Consider the following 19,799-nt stretch of genomic DNA (forward strand, 5'->3'; position numbering starts at 1 on the left):
CCTGTGCAGGTCTTTCTGGATACAGAAAATGTTCGACTGCTGCCCTGGCCAGCACATTCTCCAGATCTCTCACCAACTGAAAACGTCTGGTCAATTGTGGCCGAGCAACTGGCTCGTCGTAATACGCCAGTCGCTCCTCTTGATGAACTGTGGTATCGTGTTGAAGCTGCATGGGCAGCTGTACCTGTACACGCCATCCAAACTGTGATTGACTCAATGCTCAGGTGTATCGAGGCCGTTATTACGGCCAGAGGTGGTTGTTCTAGGTACTGCTTTCTCAAGAGCACTGCAATTGCGTGAAAATGTAATCACATGTGAGTTCTAGTATAAGGTATTTGTCCAGTGAATACCCGTTTATCATCTGCATTTCTTCTTGGTGTAGCAATTTTAATGGCCAGTAGTGTAGAAATCACGCCCAATGACTCACCGTGCTTTTGTTCATTGACAGGTCTTCGTAGACATTCTTGCAAGCGCCTGTGATCTGTGATGCTCTCGTCTTCCGCCAAAAGAAACTCAGTGACAGCTCTCTTCTTGGAAAGCACCCCTGTTGCAGACGCCATTTTAGGGGTTACTTAAGCACCCACCTATCGGAAGTTCATGAAACTATAGGGGCTAAGCGGAAACGTCCTCTATGTCTCACAACGATTTCCGCATTTTTCTACGGAAATTATTGGAGAAAAAAAGTGCAACACTACTTATTGAATGCCCCTCGTATTTCCTTCCGGTCCCCTTGTTAATTCTAACAGTCATCTCCTCTCCCCAAGAGTGTTGCTTGTTTAGGCGATATGTGACGTCTTGCAGCGTCACTCACAGAGATAACAATCTGCCTTTGTTCCTCGGCCTCGTTACAAGTTTTAATCTTATTCAGATACTGTATCCCTCTCAATCGGTTTTACACACACTTGCATTTCATCCGCAGGTACCGAGACAACATGAGGAAACTGTCATCCATATTCCGCGAGCACAAGGCGGAGGCAGAGGAGCGCGCCGTGTGGTGGATCGAGTACGTGGTACGTCACAAGGGGGCCCCGCACATGCGCACTGCAGCTCGCGACCTGTACTGGTGGCAGCTGCTGCTGCTCGACGTCATCGCCTTCCTGCTGCTGGCAGCGGCTGCCATCTTTTGCGCCGCATTCTTCATTGTGCGGCGAATAATAGCAGCGGTGAAACGCAGTAAGCGCAAGCACAAGAAGCAATGATACTGTCATTGAGTTTAAGGTCAAGTGCATTTCAACTTACAAAAATTGTACGCAGAGTTTGAACCACGTGTTTTTGCTGTATCGACCATGTCGCATAGTTCATAACTTACACCGACACGATAGCGCAGTATTACTCTAACAGACTGTTCTTTTCTGAGACTTGCAATGAAGACTGTATTCAAAAATCAAATAAAGTCTACTGAACTGAATGTGGGTGTAATTTTTCTGCATTCGAGACCCAGCGTTTCACTGTCCAATGCGGGGATGTACTCAGAAATCAGCATTATTCACGTTGATAATTTTATTTTGTGAGTCGTACAGATTACCCTCAGTGATAAAACTTTCGCCGTTTCATCGTTATTTTATTTGGCGAGGTGGAGCAGTGGTTAGCACACTGGACTCGCTTTCGAGAGGACGACGGTTCAGTCCCGCGCCCGGCCATCCTGATTTAGGTTTTCCATGATTTCCCTAAATCACTCTAGGCAATTGCCGGGATGGTTCCTTTGAAAGGGCACGGCCGACTTTCTTCCCCGTTCTTCCCTAATCCGATGAGACCGATGACCTCGCTGTCTGGTCTCCTCCCCCAAAAACAACCCCCCCACCCTTTATTTGCTTTTGGACAATTCTGGCTTTAGAGTCATTTGCAAGTGGTTCCTTCACATGCAGTACTAATTAAAATTCTTCCTCTCATCACATTTCGCCTACATTTATTCATCATCCACAGTAATCTCACATACATTCTTTAATTACCCTTCCACGTAACTCCGTTCCTAGAAGTTCTGACTGCCCCACTGATCTGAGTCACTGAGTATAGAAACATATAGACATTTCAAGAGCAGTCAAAGGGCGTGGAAGGAAAGCGGTAGTTGAGAAGGCAGTACGGCAGACAGAATTATAGCCTCTTCTTGGTGTTGTTGGATCTGTACACTAAGCACGCACTAAAGAAAACTAAGCAGAAATTTCGAAAGAAATTAATGTTCACGGAGGAGAAGTAAAAGCCTTTCGTTTTGCCTAGTGCATTGTACGACGGCGTGCTCAAAATTAAAGCCTCCGAATTTTTTTATGGAAAAAATGTTAAAGTTATTTAAATTTAAAAAAAACGTTATTAACATTCTGCCTCTTTAGTTTCCATGTCGTCTTATTTATTTCTCAATGCAGTCACATTGGCAAGGAACACATTTCTCCCAATTCATTGATACCATCACTGTAGAATATTTGTCTTCGATAACAGCGCTACCTCCTCACCTCTGCCGTGAACCACTTCATCGCTATCGAAGTGAAGTACTCAAAGGTGTTCTTTAAATTTTGTAAACAGATGAAAACTGGATGGGGCCGAGATGGGACTGTATGAAGTATGATTGCTGACAGTGAACCCAAGGCGTCGGATTGTCGCAGATGCAGCGCTCGTGTGTCACCTGGCACTTTCATGCTTAAGGAGAGGGAGCCCCATATGAGGACAAACACTTGGAATTCGAAACTGAATTGCAGCATAATGTTTGTCACGCACTGGCATATAGTTGAGACAGTGTAAGAAGTCATCTGACAGCACGCAGCGCTGTTGCCAGCTATCAACTGTGAAATGCTGACGGCTGCAAGCGAAAACAGATGTGTCAACGCTGAGGCGTTGCCATGGGGACGTTTACAAAATAGTGTTACGTTATTGATTGAGGTATGTGCGCAAGACTGCCATGCCCAGACCACAGCAATTGTCAGAGATCATTATTCATTGGCGACTCCATGGACTGCTGTGTGCACAACGACCATATGCTGTGAGTACCGGACGTGAGTCGTGCTTCGGTAGCTCAGTTGGTAGAGCACTTGCCCGCGAAAGGCAAAGGTCCCGAGTTCGAGTCTCGGTCGGGCACACAGTTTTAATCTGCCAGGAAGTTTCATATCAGCGCACACTCCGCTGCAGAGTGAAAATCTCATTCTGGAAACATCCCCCAGGCTGTGGCTTAGCCATGTCTCCGCAATATCCTTTCTTTCAGGAGTGCTAGTTCTGCAAGGTTCGCAGGAGAGCTTCTGTAAAGTTTGGAATGTAGGAGACGAGGTACTGGCAGAAGTAAAGCTGTGAGTACCGGACGTGAGTCGTGCTTCGGTAGCTCAGTTGGTAGAGCACTTGCCCGCGAAAGGCAAAAGTCCCGAGTTCGAGTCTCGGTCGGGCACACAGTTTTAATCTGCCAGGAAGTTTCAACGACCATATATGTTAAATTAAAAGGAAGGTCAGCGTTGGCCGTAATATTGATGTTTTATTAATAGCAGAATCGATTTTCGATCACATAGTGATCAATTTCGGTGCTGTACACATTAAACTCAGACATTGGTATCAAGTTATCAGTAACCAAAACTGAGAAGCGATCACAATAACTCGCTTCTCAGTTTTGGTTACTGATAACTTGATACCAATGTCTGAGTTTAATGTGTACAGCACCGAAGATGATCACTATGTGATCGAAAATCGATTCTGCTATTAATAAAACATCAATATTACGACCAACGCTGACCTTCCTTTTAATCTGTCAGAGATCAACTTACACTATAGCTATGCAATGCACCGCCATGTTACACGCTGAAAGTCGGAGCCCCCCTAGCGGCAGAGGGCTGCAAATATGTAGACAGGAAGAATGAAGATGTAGGCCGTTAACAACATTTAAAAAGCTTTAAGAGTTTTCACATAAAATTTCGGAGTCATTACTTTTGAACACATACTCGTAATTCTGTCAGAGACGACTGAGTACTCGCGAGAGCAGCTGAACAGAATGGATACCGCCTTGAAGAGAGATTATGAGACTAAATAAATCAATGGTAATGTAACGTACTCCAATTAAATCAGGTGATGCTGATAGAATTAGATTAGAAAATGAGACCCTAAAAGCAGTCGAAGAGTTTTTCTGTTTAGGCAGCAAAATAAATGACGATGCCCACAGTAAAGACAAAATAAAATGCAGATTGGCAGCAGCAGGACAGAAGTGTTTTATGAGGGTATTTCTATGGAGTAAATCCTTGTATGGAGTGAAATGTTCAGCAAAAGTTCAGACAAAAAGAGACTTAGAGGTTTTGAAATGTGACAGCCGTGGTAAAAATTGCTGTTTTTAAGAGCGCGCCGCAGCGCGTAGTGTGAAGTAGTCGCCCTCCGTTTCTGGCGGTGGCGCCGCTGTGGCAATCGCAGCTTTGGTGTCTCCCTCTGGTGGGAAAGGGGAAAGGTGCATTTAAGAGGCGCTATGAGCTCGCCAGTCACCCATGCTCTCCCCTCCTTTTCCATCCTCTCTGACCTTTCCCTCGGCAGCTCCCACCTGGTAGTTTTATTCTTTGTCGTGTATGCTCCAACTGGGTTTTAAGTGTGTTGTTTCGGAGTGTTTTTAATACTGTGGCCAACTTTTAACCTGTGCATGGGCATCCAGTGTCTTCTCTGTGTTTTAAGAATCGCCAACTGTGTTTTTTAACTTTCTGGTGACTTTTTTAACTGTCCCCAATGAACGTCTACATGTCAGTGTATTTTTAACTCCATTTTCTCCCCTTACTCTGTTTTATGTTCCCCTTTTTTATCTCCTTATGTATGTATTATTTTATTCTTGTTTTAGTTGTCGTGTCACTCGGCTGAAGAGCGGCGGATTGTGCTGCTGACAGCCCTCCCCTGCCCATATGGGGCAGGGGAATGAAATCACAATAAAGAAAAAAAAAAAAAAACTCGCCAGTCGGTCAGTCAGCTTGCTAGTCTGTCTTTCGTCCACATTTGTGAGGCAGTATGTCTGTCGTTCGGGTAAACCTTTGAAGCAGGCAAAATGAGAGTCTTTCCACTCCGCCAGTAAGAGAACTCAGCGAGTGGTCGCCCGGTCGGGGCTTAGTATCTGAGTCTGCGCGTTAGGCCGCCAGTCTGCTCGATTTTGCTCAGGCAATGGTCATTGGCGGTTGGATCGGTCGGTTGGTCGGTCGCGCACTGAGACACAAGATGACTGGTCCGTCTTGAGCGTCGGCGCATGTGAGGTCCCCACGTGAGTCCAGTGGGCCGCGGCGTATACTTAAGAAGTAGTGGCTTCGCGGCCGGCACGAGAACAACAGGAGTCAACCCACGACACCAGTCTGTCCGGTGCGAGCTGCGACGCCGTGAGACGGGAGATCGGCGCGCCTTTCTGCGTCCGTTGAAGCGGCTGGCAGCGGACGTTTCGGGAGAGCGATTTGTGGGGTGCTGCGCCAGGTCATCTCGAGAAATCTCAGTTTATTAGAATTTAAGTGATTGGTGATATGTTGTTGATTTACTCTTGTTAAATTCTACTTGTTTTCTTGGTGAGGTCACCAGCCGTTTTCTTTGGGGTCGTCCCACCATTCTTCTCCGTTTGCCCACCCGCGGGAAGGTGGTTGTTTATAAATTGGGTGGTCCGTTTTTCCCTTGTGAAGTAGGGGCGGGTTAGAGCAATCTGCGGTTCGGGCTGTTCGGTAATCTCCCTATCAATCTACCGTACGTTAGTAGCTGCCTCTGTCATGTTTGTCGGATTTGGTGTGTTAACGAATTTATTGCTTGGAGTGTAACGGCCTAATACCTGAAATATGTTTTGATCTTTGGAAACTTTGTTATTATTCCCTACGATCTTGAGAGGCAGTATCTGTGTACTGTAGAGCATCTTAACTATTGCTTGGCCAACCTTGTAGAATTTTATATAAGATTTCATTTCATGGGCTTTTATTTAAATGATCATTTTAGTATATACAGTTGCCACCCTTTCACCATAAGACTTTTCTTAGAATTTAAAATCAGGTTGCACCTTCGGTGGCAAGGTTAATATTTTATTTGTTAGTGTTTTGTACCATTTCCGTCCCTCCTACAGGGGGGTGCATTGTTTGTGTGCTTGTGTAAATTGTTAAAACTCTCAGTTTAAAGTTATCTGGTGTGCTGCAGATTTGCACCAGAGTAGTATTTCAGAGGCTGTTGTGAGCGGTTGTAACTACGGCTGTGTCAAAAGGGAGCGTCAAGGTTCTCTGCCCAAAAGCTCATACAGTCAAAACTTGTTTCTTTCTGCCTCTGAATAAATTGTAACTTTGATATTTAGAGGGTGCTTTCTGATTATAATTTTAAATCTGTTTCTTTTTTAAAAAATGCTTTTAGGCACTTTTAAAGTTGTAATGCCGGAAATGCGTATCCTCCTATTTCCATCTATTGCAATATAATTTTTTTTCCTTGTTTTGTTAACTCAAGATATGACATTTCTGTGTCTTTGTATATTGTAATTGTTTCCCTATTTGTATATATATGCATTTATGTCGATTTATAATTGGTTTGTTTTGTGAATATTATTTGTATTTATACGCTGGGTCTGGTCTAGGGAAAACTATGCTATCGAACGAATACATCGATAGGTCGTGTAGAGAACCAAAGTGTTTAGGATCTTTGGTAGTGTTAACTCTGTCGCGTGGAGCGCGGGCAGAGGGGAGTCTGGCTGGGGTGGTGCAGTGGAGCAGGTGTGTGGTGTGACGCTCCCGCGAGTTGCCGCGCTTTCGGGGTTTGGCAGCATGTAATTGCGCTCGACTTGCGATGATAGTTTCTGACACGGTGTCGCGGACGGGAAGCATTAGCTGGCGCACATCAAGAGCCCGTTCCGCCTGGTGACCGTGTCAAGAAGGCGCGCCAACATCCAGCTTCTGCAACAGCGACGGCCGACAATGAGTGACTGTCGGTCGCCACCTCCTCGATCGACGGCTTCAAACCTTCAATCAACCAACAAGGAAGACTGGAAGCACGTAAAGTTTTAGAACTGTATGGCAGACCTCAGCTTTTCAAACTGATCCATTTTCATAACTAAATGACAGCAACGTAGCATGAACCTTTGTTGCTCATTGTCCCAATTGCATTACCAAGCAGGGTCCCTTCCTTTTCCGGAATGAACCCGAGTGTCGCTGAAATTCAAACGCCAGCATCATTCGATTTCACTGCTTTAATTTCAAAGTTCAGTTAAGGTATTCATAGCTGGCTGCAATATTTAGATTACACAAGCACAAATTATGAGAGCGAGTTTTGTTAACGTATTTTATCTTACCTGTGACTGCAGCTCAGCTTGGTATGTACTAAATTTTACTATTGTTAATTGTTCAGAAGCATTTAATTCAAGTTCAAAGTTAAATCTCTTATTTCTAAATTGCGTAGATTCAAGTAGCTTTTGAAATGATTGTTGAGGTAGTCCAAGACTAACCGTATTTTACTGAATTTCGATGGGCTTCAGAAAGAAAGCTCACTATTAACTTCAGTCACTAAATTATCTTTCAATTTTCCGGTTTTATTAATTCTTTTGCTAAATTAAGTCAGAGTGTAGCGAAATTTATTACTTCTGACAAACTTTCAGTTTTCACACTACACGTGTCAACCTTCAGTTGCCACGCTTCTAGTACTGATTATATGTGTAATAACTTTTCTTTTTCAATTACTATAGTAATTGTCCATAGGACTGGCGACCGTAATTTCCCCCAAATCTCAAATATCTAATTACCGCTAGTTAATTGTTAACGTAACGGCCGCACATTTACTTTCTTTATTAACTTTACCCCTTTTCAAAATTAATTTCCATAAGTTTCATTTGCATTCTTCCTTTCCTTTAGATGTAACCTTTTCCTCCCTCTTTACCGACAAATTAACTTCGGTGACGATTGCTTTTCCCAAATTTCCATTAGGTACACGTGGTTTAATTTTTCACTGTCATTAAGGTCGATAAGTGAGGGGGAGGTTACAAAGTGAATATAAAATTCCCATTTGTTAAAAGGAATTTGGTTATGATTTCATCAGTTACTCCCTGGCAACTATTTCCATGCTTACATAGTGTGATTAAATGTGTTAATGTTCTTGATGAATCGCTAGTAAATAAAATAAATTCTTAAGAATATTCTTTGAAAATAAATCACGGTTCAGTGACGCTACAGAGGAGTGTTGAAAATTAGATGTGTAGATCGAATAATTAATCAGGCGGAAATTAATCGAATCTGGAGAAAAAGAATACGTGGCACAACTTGAATAAAAGGAGTCAGTTGATAGGACACATGGAAGGAAATGAGGGAGCAAAAATTGTAGGAGGAGGCCACGGCCCGAATACAGGTAGCATGTGAAATGGATGCAGGCTACAGTGGGTAAGCAGAAAAAAGTTGCATTACAACTGCTTTATAGTTAGTTGGTCCAGTGAGACATGTATATTATTACTGCATGAATCTCATGCATAGCTGCTTGTCAGTTGTGCTACAATTAATTAAAAGAGAAACTTCTGAATGTTTGTTCTGTCATATGAGACCTGTCTATTAATTTTTATAACACTGTGAATGTCAGTTTTTCCTTTTATTTCCGTAAGGGTTTTCACTTCTGTGTGATTCAGTCTGACTGCAGAATGAGATATTAGTGAAGGAGCCTGCGACTTCTAGTATTTGTACTTGCGCCATGATTCCTATAGTCTGTGTTGAAAGTTTTTCGTGGTCCATCTCCTACGTATGAAAACATGGTACAGGCAGCATGTGCTTTGTTTTACCTTCAGGATGGCTGTGCGCCTTGATTGAGTGCGTTTGCTCCTGACTTGTCAATGTTTTGTGAGAAAGTTATTAAATAAAAGAAGAGACCCTACGATTGTTTGCTGTATGCCGTAAATTACTATTACACTTTGGTTGTCGGTACCAATTGGTAATATATAAAACTAGAACCGACTTAACCGCTTGGACTAACATGTCAGATGCGCTCTTAAATGTAATTATTTAAACATTTGACTTGCGACACACACATCTTTCTTGCACCATCGATATTCTATCCCAGATGCTAATTTTATCATTTTTACGCACACTTCCATACTATCTGTCGTCAATTCCTTCACTTCTACCGTCCAATCCACATTTAGGTGGCAACACTTTCCTTAGGTGCGTCCATGTGCGACACACCCCATGCTCACATGCACAGGAAGCGGGGATTAACTCCAAGCCTTTTACGTTATACTCTTAAGGACCATTTCTTTTCTTTATGGCGGTCGCGTGATCAAACAGTTGCACCGAAGAAACGCTGAGCTCAGGGTCTAATTTAATCATCTACGCATAAATAAAAATGTCAGGTCGCTGGACTGGAGCTCATAACAGCAGCATGCAACACATCCGCATGCTCGAACGTCTTGCAGTGCCACTTAGATGGCATATTAAATCAACATTAGGTTGCAACTCAATGGGTTGTGTGTTGGACTGGTTCGGCATTGGTAGCTAATGTTCGTTATACATACCATATAACTGCATAGATTGTTCACTGTGTGATCGACTGTTGAATACAATGTTCTTGAAATTATTTGTGACGAGCAATGTGCTTAATTGCCGTTGGATGACAATAAACAACATGCGAATGTCTATACAGCCAAAATGGCAATACTGCTCAAAATGTTAACTGTTGTTAACTATTGAAAGTTTCATCATTTAGACTGTTACTGAAGAAGTTTCCAGGATCTTTACGTTAGACTGCTGACACGTAAAATCCTTGGATTATCATTTCGCAGTGATGGAAAAAGTTTTTGCATTGATTACTCTATCAAACATTATTCTTAGTTTCGGTACCACCAAGTACCAACAAACTGTCATGCAGAATTATGCGGTACCGTCTATCACTTTCTTATGAAAATTTTCCTTGCCTATACAGTGTAGCTAGCCGCATTCTTCCATGAAGTAGTGATCCAAAATTCATTTTCCTTCAATAAATTATTGCAATCTATTCAAATTTACAAAAGGACACTGTTAGATTCCAACTTTATACACCATAAACAAAAGTAATCCTGAGGAGAACGCTTACTTGGTAATTACCAAGAATGATAGCCTATCGAATGTGTGGGTTTAGAAAGATTTGAGTATATATCAGACGTACGATTCTAAATCTACCACGCGGCTGTTGCCGCCCGAGTTGTGAACGCTGTTTACACCCGTCACTAAAGCAACGACAACAGAAGAACGTTTATCAACTTACAAGCAGTTACAAATGAAAGTAGTTACTGTACTTACTTCATTCGTCAGCGACGTCGTCATGAACTAGTCCATTTGTCGTGTAAGCCACCGGAAGAAATCCTTTTATATCGCAACAGGACACACTCTCGTTATAACACAGAGAAGTATCGGCAGAGTATCAGCTGCGACAACTTTTCCACGCAACCTCAATCTGTGGACACAGAGCTATTGAAACAGGTAATCTCTCTTAATCGAAGATTTTAATGGTTTCACGGCCGCTCTGTATTGTGGGTGTGGACTGACGGATCGACCGACGACTCAAATTCCACAGAACGACTCACGAACTCGTGATCAAATCCTGCTGTACGATTTGAACCCGTCTGAAATGACTTTAGTACCTGGCAGTATGAAGTACTTTATGAGACTGACAAATGTTTGCTTGCCCCTTGAATAAACTCTTGCTACGAAGCACTCGCGAGGCTCCCATTCAATAATGCGAAATAACCAAGTATGTTCCATTTAATTTTTTAACGGACGTCCTCTCTGGTTTTTTATTGTTGCTACATGGGACGCATCTACTTCTACAACCTTGTTTGGTCCACCGATGGGAACACACTCGTTGGTCACTATCACATAACACACTTCTCGGTAGAAGTCGAAATAGCGTCATACGGTTTTCGTTGATAACTGAGTTTCAAAAGCTGTCGATCGCAGCGTGTAGTCTCTAATCCAGCAAGAAATTAGTGGTATGCTTTTCTCGACTGATAACCTCGAAAAGCCAAACATCTACTTTTTTTCACAGATGTTCTCTTCCCACAGCAGTCTACACAATTTCTCTTCTCCTCGACTGGAAGTTACCCGAATTTCAAACAAAGAACTAAATTTCTCCACGTCAAAGAATCGGCGCAAGAAACGTCAATGCTATTAGACGTTTATACCCACAAACGAGATCTTTTAAGTGCGTTCCCATAACAACGCATTAAACACAGCCGCGTGGTAGATTTATAATGGCACTTACGATGTATAGGGTGTTTCAAAAAGGACTTAACAAATTTGAAACTTCATATAAATTAATTTATAGTTCCCACAGAGGTCATTGTAGTGTCAATTTGTAGGGGAATACATCAAGTGTCTCGCCTAGTTCGCTAGTGCCGAATCGCACCGTAAGGATCGCTAGCAGAACGCTGCCTTAACCGGAGCGTGCTGGCGGTGTGTTTTGCTTTGAAGAATCGAAGTCGGCGACAACAGTTCAGCGTAATTTCCATACCAAGTGCGCTAAAGATCCTCCTAGTAGGCCTACAATTTATGAGTGGCACAAATGTTTTGTAGAAACAGGGTGCTCGGTAAGACGTGGGAGATCATGACGTCATCCAAGCACATCTGACGACGTCGTTGATCGAGTGAGATAATGTTTGTCAACAGCCCTACGTGCATCCCGCGAACGGCAGATCCCACATAGGACTGTTTGACGTTTGTGTCGAGAAACGGTTTGCATTTGAAACCGTACAGTTTGAATATTGTACAAGCGATTAAAAACACTTCAAATTGCTCGCAAGAACTTCAGTGCGGACATGTTAAATCGATTTCATGAGGATGAACATTTCTTTGACAAAATCATCTTTTCTGACGAGTCGATTTTTCACTTAAGTGGCAGGGTTAACACTCACACCTGTAGGATTTGGGGCTATGAAAATCCACATCAAACATTGCAATATGTTCGTGATAGCCCTAAACTGAAGGTTTTTTGGCGCTTTAGCAAGAACAAAGTATGCGGACCCTTTTTTTCCGTGAGAGAACCATCAACGGGATAGTGTACGTGGATATGTTACAACAACTTTTGATACCACAGATCGATGAGGATGACCAAGAACGAAGTGTTTACTTCATACAAGATGGTGCACCACCCCACTATCTGGCTGACGTCCGGGATTTTCCCAGTGACCGCTTTACAGGTCAATGGACTGGCCTTGATGCGCCAATTGCATAGCCCCCACATTCCCCAGACATGACACCACCCGTATGGGGATTCATCAAGACTTCATGTTTGTACCCCCTGTGCCGGCTTCTCTATCTAGAGCAAGAATTTACGCCGCCACTGAGCAAGTTACACCTGCAATGCCATGGCAAGTTTGGGAAGAAACTGACTTCCAATGGGATGTGTGTAGGATAACCAACAGAAACCACATACAATATGTTTAGTTCAAGGTAAAGAAAACTTGATGTGTTTTCTTACAAAATAACACTAAACTCAGCTCTATATCTTCATTCAATAAATTTATATATGAAATAGAGATCCTATTGCGATAGCATTTGTCTGAAGCTATATCTCCGACAATAATAACTTTCAACAACAAGGTATAAACAACAAATTAATATCAGTAATTATTTCGCTTGAATGAACGGTCAAAATTTACGCTATGGCCACACACAAGCTGAATCATGCACGTGTATTTACTATTTCCTTTTTATTACAGTCCGGAATTCACAGTCTATACTCCGTCGTTTGCAACAAGTAATTAAATCTGAAGAATAAAGACCTAATTATCAATCCGTCAGCGATACAGCATAAATCTTTCAGTAATTTTTTAAACGGGAGAAAGTAGTATTTCCATTTATTATTCTCTTTCTTTTCACTTATCAAAGTAAATATTTCCAGACGTACCACTGCTATTAGTGTCTTTAATTCTCCTTAATGTTATTAGCTACTAGTACTACTTGCATATCAGTCTCAAAGGATGTGTCTGATTATGCTTTATTTCGAAACTAATCTCTCTTTTAGTGACATGTCATACCTTCGTCTTTCCTTTTGGTATTTTTATTGGCCTTTCGTTTCCAAATATATTAGGAGTTCGTAATTTTTTTCTTGGGGAGACAAATATATTACTGCAGTGCGTATTTTTCTCGGGACTTTTCTCTTTTTTAAATTTCCGCAACGAACGTGCTTTATTTACCATCAACAAATACATATAGTACGTAGCTGCGCATGAGTGCCCGTATTCCACCAAATACTACTAATAAGCCGGGACACAAAAAAAAAAAAAATCCACCACCACTCTAACCCTAAATTAACATGATTAATCGAAGTTCTGCCTCTTTAGATGTTGACAGATCTAGACCTTGTGAAATAAAGTGCAATCCTATGTTGAATCACAAAATCACGAATTAAAAAGTTCCAAAAATATTTATTTAGGGACTGCTCAATAAATTTACCACGTGATTCGTCCCATGATCTCATGGCTATCACACTCACAAAAATCCACAGTATTCAGATCTTTCTCTTCCCTGGGAGAGTGTTCTGTAAGGCCTCCAGTGTCGATAACTGGAACGAAGGCGGAAACTACGCCGATTCAAAATACCAAACATTCGAATCTCAGTCAAAAACGTAATATTAGTGATAATACAGCTTCACTTTTAAGGATCGCGATAGAATGCAGACCAACACTACACGCCTTTGCTTAGCTCCAAAGCCGCATAAGACCGACAACTAAGTTCCACACTTTATATGAACCTTACGGAATCTGGGTAAAATCAGAAACGGAAGCTTGTGATATCCACATGATCTCTCTCTCTCTTTACAACAATATGCATAACGCACAAGCAGAACGTCATAATAAACTATTCTACAATAACCAAGTTTCAACCATACATTTGGCTGTGAATCTGTCCGAAATGAGCATAGTAAATTTGTCCGAAGTGAGTTGAGGCGACGGCTGACCCGTAATCTACTGCACAAAATGTTATTTTGGCACGTTACAAACGCCGCATGTGAAAATACTGAGAATTTGGTTTTGCAACAGATCTTGCTCCAGTCCAATAACTGGATTTTACAACAGCTTAAAGCTCCACGTATCAGGCCACCAGTGCTCTAGAATTCCTACAAACGAGTGCCCGCAAGACCCCATACGGTGTGAAACTGCGTGAAGACTCCCTTGGTTGCCCAATGTCATTAGTGTGACTTTACGTCCTGTTACAATATATTAACACTCTACTCCAGACCGTTTTGGGTGAACTGTGAAATCGTTGTAGCATTGGCAGCGGCAACTCGAGACCCGCACAGATAGATACTGTGTGAATTGAGGATCTAGAAACAATAACAGCGCAAACCAATTTTCGCTATTATTGCAGTATCGTCTTTTTTTAAATGCCTGTAATCCCTTCTATCCGGAAATCTGGGTATTAGTCATGTATATCTCCCCTAGAAGTCAGCAGCTTACAAAATTAACAACTGTGCGTGCCACTGTTGTTGTACGGAATCAAACAATGTCGTATCTGTAGCGTTAGTTGCAGCATGTCGTGAGATGTCTGAAGATCGTGAATCCTCCACAAATGAGGGTGATTCACATAATATCAGTAAAAAGGAAGACACAGATGTTGAGACCCTGATGTTTGGAGAAGAAATATCGCAAAACGTGACAGAAACAGCGGAAAAAGTTACGTTCCTCTTACGACTGGAAATGAAGTGAAAAAGAAGAGATTCCAAAAAGTGCACAAATGCTGCACAATAAGATAAAATTGTTTCTGTTTCGATATTTTATTAGCTTTCAGTTGTAATACTAAGTGTAAAAATATATATTAGTGATAATTTTTAAATATAATCTTTTTACCTGTTTTCAGACTACTGACTGCAATCGGAAAATGAAATACTTCAAACTGTATTGGGTTACTGGGGATAAATTATAGCAAGATGCAATGTTACAGGGATGTACCAAGAAGAAAATAAAGTTTTTCAGAACAAAGAATGAAGAAAAGAGAGGGACTATTTGTGGAGTTACCCCAGCAAGTCCAAAAGGACGACAAGCCCATTTGCAGACAAATTTTACTCTCCACGTAATAAATTTCACAAATGAGACTGAGAAATATAAACAATTCTTTAAAAACGGGTTAGTCCTTTCATTATGATTATTATTATTGTTATTATTATTATTTACAGAATTAATTCTGTATATTTAAGCCAGAGGCATACTCGATTTAGCATGTACACAACAGTGAAAACATACCAAAAGAAAATAGTGTAACACAGGAATGTAAAAACAAATAAAGGGACAGTTTTGACAGTGGATTAATTTTTCTAAGTGGTTAACTGAAACGCTAAACGTTTTCAGGTGGTGTTATAAAAGAGTGCAGAGCAAAACAATGTGTTCGCTCCAGGAAAGTAACTGAATATGTTTGGCAACTTATAGAAGAACACTAGATGCAGATTCCTTCATGAAGAAGCTCGCTACATCAGATCAAAGGCGGGAAGAAAATGTTTTGAAAGTCCTGCCTTAAGTGTTGTAAAGCTATATAGCACTTCAAACATTATTTTTATTATAAAACGGGGAAGCCACTGAACATGAGTTATATGGTATGTTTCATAAACGTATCAGGGAACAGTGAGTACTCTTTTAGACAACCAAGAACGGACATTGGTGATTGGCTGCCAAAACTTTTAAAAGTAGGTGTGGAACATATTTTCCCTGACAGAGGACATTCTTACTGTCAGTGTGATAGAAACTTTGGTAAATATGGCGAACAATTAAAACAATTAGAGAATATAGAAACATATGAGGAGTATGTGAACATTACGAAACACCCTTTGTAATTCCAACACTTCATCCTTGGTTTTCCATAGTTTTTTTCGCTCTTGGTTATTGTATACATTGCATATTACCCATCTTTGCCTACGGCTTACACCTATTTCTCTGTGAATTTCGAACACCTTGCATCATTTCTCATTCTCGAACCATTTTTATAGGTCGACTAATGCTATAAGCGTGTCTTGATTTTAAGACTTCATCAGAACTGCCTTTCTAATCCAGGTACATTTCGTAATTCTTGTTAGCAACCTGGATGCCATAAAAGTTGAAATGACTGTTCAATGATTCTCGTGCTTATCTAGGAATTCTATCTTTGGGGTTGTGTGGATGATATTTTTTGTGAAAGTTCGATGGCATGTCTCCAGTTTGATAGATTCTAAAAACCAGCTTAAATATTTGATTGTCACGTCCCTGGTGTCAGAAATTGCGCAGGAAGGTTGTCTATGCCTCCTCGCTTATTTAGTAGCAAGTCTTCCTGAGCACTGTTAAACTGTGACTATAACACAGTATCTTCTACGTCTTCCACATCGACTCAGATTTCTTCTACCGTCAATCATCAGCTAGCTGTTCCCCCTCGTAAATGCCTTACACTCTATGCATTCCACCTATCCGCTATTCCCTATGAATGTAACAGTTAAATTCTCATTGCACTCTTGATGTTGGAGCATTTGCTTTTAATTTCACGGAATGGTGTTTTGTCTTATCTGTATACTGAATCAGTCGTACCAACAAGCTTTTCTTTTTACATTTCTTCGCAGTTTTTCTGCAGCCATTTCACCTGTGCACGGCAACGACCTTTTTATTTCATTCCTAAGTGATTCCAGAATTTCCATGAACACTTTCGTGTTTCCTTCTTTCGCCGAACAATAGAATCACTTCTTATGTTGTTCCAAATTTATTCACACTTATCTTCCTTGTAACTATGTTTGTCTGTCCAACCTCTGATTCTATCCTTCTTAGAGATTTTAGTTTCTCTCAACACAATTGCCTATCGCGGTATTCAATATAGCAGCACGTACAGCCCAAGTAAATTCAAATGCACCTTCAAACTCATTCCTCGGAACTGCTATGTCCCACTTCATTCCACACAGATTCTGCTTGACAATTATCTTAAACATCAGTCTATTCATCCCGGTCCATAGCGCATCCGATTGACGCTGAACATACGTGGCTGCGTTATTAAGGAAAGCACGGGCGAGCTAGCTAGCTTAACGGTTGAGTTGTGTCGCAGTATTGTGGAGTAGTTCGTGAAGGGGGCGTTGTGTCACAGCGGAATGAGCAGCTTAGATAGTAGATGTGCCGCACAGAGATTTCTCTTTGAGATGTTCCATGATGTGTAATCTCAGGATGAAGGACAATACTTAAGATCGTAAGTAGGTTGTTTAGGTTTTTATGTTGGTAACGCCACGTAGCGCTCTGTATGAAAATCACTGACTGTGCTGTGTGCAGTCTGTGGCTGGTTTGCATTGTCGGAATATTTGCTATTGTAGTGCTGGGCAGTTGGATGTGAACAGTGTCTAACGTTCCGCGGTTGGATGTGGGCCGCCAGCAGTGGTGGATGTGGGGAGAGAGATGGCAGAATTTTGAGAGCGGACGATCTGGACGTGTGTCCATCAGAATGAGTAAATTTGTAATACTGTATATCATGAACTGATATATATATGATGACTTTTGAACATTATTAAGGTAAATACATTGTTTGTTCTCTTTCAAAATCTTTCATTTGCAAACTATATCTATCAGTAGTTAGTGCCTTCAGTAGTTAGAATCTTTTATTTACCTGGCAGTATTGGCGATCGCCGTATTGCAGTAGATCGAGTAACGAAGATTTTTGTGAGGTAAGTGATTCATGAAAGTTATAGGTTATAGTTGGCCAGGGCCATTCTTTTGTAGGGATTATTGAAAGTCAGATTGCGTTGCGCTAAAAATATTGTGTGTCAGTTTAGTGTTGATCAGAATAAGTAAAGAGAGAAATGTCTGAGTGCGTTCAGTTCTGCTCAGCTGTTTGAAAATCAAATAACGTAGAGGTTATCCAGCACAGTAAAATATAATTTTTTCCAAGGGGATGTTTCAAGATGACTGGATAAACTTATATTGAGTTCCTTAGTGGCAAGCGCGATTTCGGTAATTATTGCTGTGCAAAAATTTCGTTGTGTCCAATAATATCTACGTGTTGACATTAAGGAAGAACTACAAATCCTGTGTTCATTATTCTAATTAGCCATCCCCCATGTAGTTAAGTTAAATAGTACTGCATTACGAATTAAAAAAAGTAATAGAAATTTATTTTAGGAGCAGATAATATTGATTGTGACAATGTGGAGAGAGAGAATGTCGATTGTTTGTATTAGTTGGAGTTCAAATTTATGTCATTAAAACAATTTTAGATGACTTCCTCTCGTCATTTCTCCCTGCCATTGATATTACACAAGGCATGTACCCACTGTTCGAAGAAAAAGTTTAGTAAAATTGGCATTGTCATGGCTAGCAGTTTTTCGTGAACGATAATCGATCATTTTGAAAAGACAGTCAAAAACTAATTTGCTAAACATCAACTTAAAAGAAAGTATGAATACGTAGGCAAATTGCCGCGCAGTGATTTATTTCACCTCCTAATCTGCAGTGCTACCAGAGCAGAGTCCAATCATCCGTTGCAAGGTAAAAATTTGTTGTAGATCCTAAATGAACTTTTGGCAGAATATTAGCAACAGTTTTCAATTAGCTAAATTTGATGTAAATTCAACAGATACGTTTTCGTAATACGGTACATTTAAATTAAGTAACTTAGTCAGTCTGAGATACGCTTGTAAATAATTCTTTCTGCAACCTAATTTATACGTAGTCAGATGCATTTCAGGTTAATTAATGTCACATTCCTAAAAAGTAATTTGAATAAATAAGTTCACGTTTCGAAGTAGGTTAGCTATGCTGATTCCAGATCCGAATCTGTAATCGGTATTTTTAAAAATCAGGCAGGTTTCAGATTTTTACCGAGAAATTCAGTTACACACAGTGTCATCGTACCACCCCCAGTTATACAATTACCTTTCACAAGCAGACGAGCCGACCGGTGTGGCCGAGCGGTTCTAGGCGCTTCAGTCTGGAACCGCGCGACCGCTACGGCGCAGGTTCGAATACTGCCTCGGGCATGGATGTGTGTGCTGTCCTTAGGTTTGTTAGGTTTAAGTAGTTCTAAGTTCTAGGGGACTGATGACCTCTGTAATAAGCCAAGCAGCGACCACTCTAGCTAGCCGCCTCTACAGCGTTCTATCTTTGACATCTTCTTCTCTTGCTCCAAATATCTGAAGATCGTTTGCTACCTAGTCTACCCAACTAATATTCGTTCTGTCTAAACGTCTTCGTCCTGCAGGTTTTTCCCCTAACACATCTCTTAATTCTAATCCCTCCTACCTTTTATAAAAGTGGCCAGCCCATCTCAGTCTCCTCGTCTTGGCTTCCGCAACAGTATCTGATTATTATGTATCTACCAGACCCCCTGTTCTTTCTTCTTCGCCATTCTTGTCCTTCACCAACTGGTTGAAATATCTTTAGCAGAATCTTACATTCAAGAACCTATTCTACTTATTTATGCTCCTTTTAGTAATGCTGGTATGATTACAGTTTTAGGTATCGTTAGGTTTTGTACTTTTAATAAGATTTTGTGTGACACTGATTTATTTAGTGAATATGATGCTCTGGATGCCGTTTTGGTCCTCGTCTCTATTTCTTGTTTCTCGTCAGGACCAAATGCTTAAACTGAGCTGCTTCATGAAAAACATGGTTAATAATCTGCAGGATTCCCATCACTTTCATCTTGTAATTTCTTTCTACCTTCGTGGATTTTGTTAGTCTGATGTCTTTTCTCCTAAATCAAATCATTTGCATTTTTTTAAAATGGCTTTCTATGCGATAAGCGAAAATCCAGGTTCGAGTCCCGGGCCGGCACAAATTTTCATTCTCGTCTTTCCATTATTCAGCTGATCATTGTTCGTATTCGCAACTGCGAATACTTTTCACGTATAGTAGCCGCAGTGCCTGCTGCTTCGGACATACATCCATGTTCGAAGGACCACTGCATCGGCTCTTTTTTTTT

General features: G+C 41.0%; 1 protein-coding gene across 1 annotated transcript in view; it reads left to right on the forward strand.

Annotated features, from left to right (window-relative positions):
- LOC126161530 (UDP-glucosyltransferase 2-like) overlaps positions 1-1,365 on the forward strand; it is a 113,522-nt gene extending 112,157 nt beyond the window's left edge. The window contains exon 7 of the mRNA XM_049917450.1: positions 920-1,365. Coding sequence (XP_049773407.1) covers positions 920-1,199 — 280 coding nt within the window. The 3' untranslated portion in view covers positions 1,200-1,365. The remainder of the gene's footprint in view (positions 1-919) is intronic.
- The last annotated feature ends 18,434 nt before the right edge of the window (positions 1,366-19,799 follow it).

Source organism: Schistocerca cancellata, chromosome 2, assembly GCF_023864275.1.
Source record: "Schistocerca cancellata isolate TAMUIC-IGC-003103 chromosome 2, iqSchCanc2.1, whole genome shotgun sequence".
Classification (NCBI taxonomy): Eukaryota; Metazoa; Arthropoda; class Insecta; order Orthoptera; family Acrididae; genus Schistocerca; species Schistocerca cancellata.